Source organism: Triturus cristatus, chromosome 5_1 (assembly GCF_964204655.1).
Source record: "Triturus cristatus chromosome 5_1, aTriCri1.1, whole genome shotgun sequence".
Taxonomy (NCBI): Eukaryota; Metazoa; Chordata; class Amphibia; order Caudata; family Salamandridae; genus Triturus; species Triturus cristatus.
Genome location: NC_140587.1, coordinates 326,596,216 through 326,602,215, shown reverse-complemented (window position 1 = coordinate 326,602,215; position 6,000 = coordinate 326,596,216). Strand labels below are relative to the sequence as shown.

Here is a 6,000-nt window from a genome sequence, read left to right as displayed (position 1 = left end):
TGTAAAGTTTCTTGTACATATTAGACTAAAATGTAATCAAGTGTGGTAATTAGATATCACTTATGAATTCTCAAAACTTGAGCGTTACTGTTAGGGTTATCACTGTTGTGACTTTTCTTGGTTACTATGCATCCTCCCCAGAGTTCCATGTCCCTGCTGCACAGCCAGCGTGTGAGGTCGTAGAGAATGTTGAGTGTTTGGATGGATGGTCAGTTGAAGCAATCGGCTGAGCAGCAAGGAGGCTGCTCCTGGTGGGGTTTTACCTGTAACATGTATCCAGGTTACATAAACATATACTCATAACCTACAAGGATCCATCTTCGTTATATCAGTCACCTGTCCAGGAGAAAAACACCAGCCTTTGTTGTTTGGAGAGTCTGCAAAGGCCCGAGCTTGATACGAAATAGGACTTTCAACACAATCGTTAAGTATTCATTGGTAACATGTCTTTTCTGCCTTCTTTAACTATTAGTCATGAATAGTTAACTCCGCTCTAGTACATATTAAGTGTTTTACTGTTATACCTGCTGTTTGAAGTATGTACATATAAGAATAGGTGATTTCGCTTATTTTTGTACCAGCCAGTATATCAAGCCTAGTTGCAGTTGGAATCAGGTATGGATATCAAATCGATTGTTTAATCCTGGAAGGACAGGTCCGCCCACAACCGAATACTTCGGATGTTCGAAAGAGCCCAGCTAGTCTTTGAGTTCGATTACAGCCAAACACAATTACACTGATGAAACCGTTCAGTTTATCGAAGAATTGGAGCATACAGAAACAACGTTCCTTGCCATCTACTCTTCCGGGTGGAAATGGAAAACCACGTTGAATGGAAAATATTCTGTGAAAGTGTCGCTGGTTGGTTCTGCGTGCCACAGCTTCGCCCCGCCCTCCACCTTTCCTTTCCAACCACCGCAATGGGCCCGCCCTTTGTCATCAGTAGACTAATCGAAATAAGGGATTGCAAAAGAGTTCCACCAGTCAGAGGCAGGGGTTACTGAGACAGCGCGCATTACGCTATGTCCTGTAATTGCGTGCTTGTCACGTGATTAGCTCACAGCGGGTCTTTTCGTGTAATGGGAACTAGTCACTACCTGATGGCAACACCACCGTTAGCTGGCGCCGGCATGGCATCGGGTCCATTCCCTGGTGCACAGCAAGCCGCGGCAGCGGCCCGAGAAGTCAACACAGCGTCTCTATGCCGCATAGGGCAAGAGGCGGTACAGGACATTGTGTGTCGCACCATGGAGATCTTCCAGCTGCTGCGGAATATGCAGGTGACACACGGGGGTAAGAGGTGTGTTATAGGCAGAGGGTAGCGCCCTGGGTGGATCCTCCCTGGTGCTGGTATAAAACGAGACAGAAGGGCAGGGAGCTCCTTTCATGTTAAGAGCTTTTCTGGACGATTACATTACAGTTACGGCTAGCCTCTTGAATGTATATATTCTGGACCGCCTCAGATTAGCTCCACACGCTGGTGTCAAGTTGTTTCTGGGAGGGGAATAGTGTGTGACAGCAGGGTGTGAAAGGGAGAAGTGAGGGCGAGAAAGCAGATTATTGAGGTGTTAAAGACAGCGCCCTCCGCACGTTAAATAAACGAGTGGGAAGCACTTTAATGTGAATCACCGGAGTTCGGTGACAGAGACTCAGCGGTCTGCATGCATGGTTCCTTAAACCCCTCAAGATTTGCACCCTGGGTCGCTCACCCATGCCTCAAGCTGGCTTTGGATAGGATGGAAGGGACGAGCAGAGAGGGTCTTAAGAAGAGCTTCTCCCCGTTCTCCTGTCATTTTAATAGCTCCTCTAGCATGCCCAGTAAAGGTTTAGTGCAGTGCCCGGGTAGTTGCGTAAAATTATGGGAAACTTCAATAAAAAAAGAATGTTTACATTGTGCTTTCTATTGAAATATGTTGGTCTGCGTGCACATTTTTGTTGTGGTTCCCCAAGAGTGAGCAGGGGTACCACCACCGTCTTGAGTGTGTTTAGGTGGGCTGCCAGATTTACTATTATTCTGCAAATAAATCCTTTTTAGCAGCCTTGTAATTGAATGAGAAGAAACAATAGTGTTCTAAAACCATGTCAATAAAGTATATTAGTGTGTAAATGTACAGGATGTTACTTAAGGCAATGAGAGTTTCCTGGTGTGGTAGTCGCACATCAGCTTTAACGGTAGGCATTATATGTTAAGAGTTGATGGATGCGGAAGCACAAAGTCAGGATTTAAAACTATTTGGGGTTGTCTGTACTAAGAAGACTATTCCACAAAGAACCCCTATTTATATATAATAACAGATTGAGGAGAAACAAAGTTATAAACCCATGTTTTGCAGTTTGCATACAGATTCTTTGTTCCGGTTCATAGATTGCTGTGCTGTATTAGAAGGATTGTAATTTGTGAACCGCAAGTAATTAAAGGATCTGTCAAAAGCAGTAACCCACTTACCTATCTACATAAAGTAAGAATCTGTCATCTGCGTGCTACAGAATGCGCTTTGCAGGAGGCACATGAACCCTCTATGCTACTTTGAGTCAAAACTGTGACTCGACAAAACGGGTTCCTCCTGCAAGTACATTAACTACCAGAGTTATCTTGTCATTATTAGTATTACTATTGTTATTCCCTGAGCTTTACTGGGCACATAGAGCTTTCTTTAGCACATCCCTTAACCCAAAAATATTTTTCAAAATGCAGCCTTTGCAGCTAGTTAAGTTGGGACAGATTTAGTGTTGCGTTTCTCCTTGCTGCTTGTTCTTTGTAACAGATTAAAAAAAAAAAGTATACTTTGACTGTTGAACTGATTCTTGTGATTCTGCCCAGCGTGAATCCACCCCCTTTTTGTTGCCACACCTTGACCTCTAATTTGTGGGTTCCCGGAATACAGTATTTCCAATTCCAGCACAGGCTTCTATCCCTGTTGGATAGCCCTAAAGCTGCAGAAGAAGCACAGTAGAAGTATAAATATGACCCTGGGACTCCTTTTTCAGCGCAATCGCTTAATTGAGAGTGTTGATGGTTTACAATGTAAGATTTGACATTATCGAATACTATTGATTGTTGGTACTAGTCCCATGAACATCGGTGGTGGTGTAATGCTGAACTATAACGTTTTCTGCTTTTAATAATGTGGTAACCCCTAACAAAAGCAATAGGTCTGTTTTAAGGATAAAGATACCTTTTTATAATCTGATATTGCATCTAGTAGAGGTGAAGGGTGTCGTGATGATGATGGGTGCAGGGCTACCTAATTGTATGTTTGTACTTCATGCATAGTATGTAAACTTGTGTGCATAGTAACACACTTCTTTTCATAAGAAAAAGCACTGAATGGACAATGATTTGAGTATTGTTGTTGCCTAATAACTTGCATGGGGTACTAGCCCACACCACCTCCCCTGAGTAGTCCTTGGACTGCTCTGCTTAGCTACCCTGCTAGAGTCAAATGCTACAATGGGATACTTAGTTCCCAGAAAAAATAAAGTGGCAGACTTATATTTAGTGACGGACTTGCACCCTTCACAACTACTGCCAGATTTCTTACCAGTGGATTATTGTACCTTAAAATTGATATTTGTGTTTGTAGTCTCTAAGTAAGATTCAGGTTTTGTCCATTCACCTACGAAAAGTTAAGTTAAGTTAATGAGTTTGTGATAAAAGTTGTAAAATATTCTCTTAATCTGAGATAGAAAAATATATGGATACATACCCATTGCTATCTTGTAACAATAATTCTTATTGTCAACTTTGTTTCTTAACTTGGGACGTAATGGCTGGTTTGTTCTTGAGTGAGTGTAGTACTAGCATAGGCTAATCATTAAATTCTGCTGTATGTGAAAACATTGCTTGAAGCTAGCATGATTGTACATTTATTTTTTTTCCTGTATTTATTTCCACACTTGACTTTAGCTAGAATTGATTTGTAAATTTTTTTTTTTTTTTAGAAACTGCGTACATCAACTGTAATAACCACAAAGGTTGTAATCCACGTAGGCTTTTACTGGCATCTTACCTTGACTCTCACGATATGTTCTTGAAGCAGCATAGTTTACCCTGTTCTCTCTGTTGACAGCTAGGATCGGTAGTGTTGTGTGAATGTGAGTCCATGAAACCCTGGATGTCTTATAAAATTCTCACCCATAGGTGAGTGCTCCCAGTATACGAGACCTATTCAATGAAAAAATGCTTTATTATAATTTATTAGTTTATGCTTTAAGTTTAATTATTTCTTCAACTTTTGTACCAAGGTGTTTGCTTTAAGACTTGGATTGCTTAGGCCTTTTGATTGTTTCTCATGCACTGTCTTGTTACTTTGGAATTCAAGCTGCCAAATGGTGTCACTTATCACACGGGGACATACCAGGACAGGCTGGGAAAGCTGCAAGAACATCTCCGCCAGTTGTCGGTACTCTTCAGGAAGCTAAGACTAGTCTATGACAAATGCATTGAGAACTGTGCTGGACTAGATCCTATTCCAATAGAGGTATGAATCTTCTTTTAAAAAAAAAAATTTTAAAGCTTTTTTTTTATGTGGTGTAAGTCTAGAAAGGGATAGTTTGCTGTTCATATTAGAGTCACATACATTCAATTTGTTGGTTGCATTCGATCTGGTCTAATGCTTTAAGAAAGCCGCAATGTTTCTCTAGGCTGTCTTGAGGAGATTTAGTTTTATGGGAGCACAACTAACCTTTTCAATTAAAACAGGCTTTGGCAAAGCCAATTGATCTGGCTTTAATGTGCGTGCCTGCATGCATTTGCATGTATTAGTACACCAAATCTGGATCTTTAGGCTAATTAAAAAGGCAACACTGTGGAAGAATGAACTCGGTCACATCTTTGAACTGTATTTCCTTGAAATATAGTTTCTGTTTACATTCAGATTCTGTCTTTACGCATGACCATTTGCCTATTTATCTGTGTTGTCACTTTAGTATGGATTATAATTGAAAGTGCAGAATGCTATTTGACACAGTGGTGGTGTGTGCTTCTGTGAAAAGGCTTGCAGATGTCAAGGTTTGGCTCTCCATTCATGGGAGTTTAAGCAGAATTAGTGTACTCTTCTCCAATAAGCATTCTTTTGTACCGGGGCCCCAAGCTTTAGAAAGTGCTGCATCCAAAACAGTAAATGTACCCTGTGTGCCTCCATTTGATGATGTCTGCTTTGCTATTATGAGGGTGATGAGTTGTGATTCCTCTTTCGACTTTTCCAGTGGCTTTTTCCTTGCAGGCAGACATACCGTAATAATATACACACTGACTCCGCTACATGCGTTTCGGGAGTAGAGAGCAGACCCTACTAAGCATGTGAAACAACAGTGTTTGAGATACTGTTACATACATGAAGTGTCACTGATAAAGCTCATTCTAAACAAGATTATTCCATTTGTCAAATCATGCTGTAGTGTGTGTAGTATTTCACTGCACAAGTCATTAGCAAAGTGAGGTGAAGAGGAGCCCTTGAGGTCTCATTATGCCCCTCACACACTCATTGTAACAGCTAACACTGAGCACTTAATCAAGCCGTCTCACAGAAACCTCTATTTGTGCAGCCCCTGGATTTGCTTGATAGCAGCCCTTCTCCTTGAGATCCACACACAGCTTCTGTTTTCAATTTAGGGAAACAGTGAAACCCGCCAAAGCGCTCTAAAAGAGATGACAATCTTTTGGAAACGTTTCTTTTCTGGTCCTTGTTGCTGGGGAAGTCTCCGATATGTTTCACTCATGATAAAGGTTTACGTGGTTAATAGTGCATAAACAACGCAGACTACATACACCTGTTTTTTCTGGCACACCGTAGAAACTGAATAAAAAGAGCAGCAGTGCAGCAGACTGGAACTTAGTTCTTCAAAATCCATGTGCCCTGTTTCTCGATCAGTGTCACCGGGTTTGTGTTTGAATCACACTTGTGAGTAACATTATGCTACTATGCCATTATGCCAGGTGCTTCAGTACTACATGATCTGTGTTGCTGCCTGAGCTTCAGCAGTCTCTTTGAAAGCCCG

General features: G+C 41.4%; 1 protein-coding gene across 1 annotated transcript in view; it reads left to right on the top strand.

Annotated features, from left to right (window-relative positions):
- The first annotated feature begins 987 nt into the window (after positions 1–987).
- MED30 (mediator complex subunit 30) overlaps positions 988–6,000 on the top strand; it is a 49,171-nt gene continuing 44,158 nt past the window's right edge. Inside the window, exons 1-2 of the mRNA XM_085605065.1 lie at positions 988–1,280; positions 4,323–4,481. Coding sequence (XP_085461191.1) covers positions 1,080–1,280; positions 4,323–4,481 — 360 coding nt within the window. The 5' untranslated portion in view covers positions 988–1,079. The remainder of the gene's footprint in view (positions 1,281–4,322; positions 4,482–6,000) is intronic.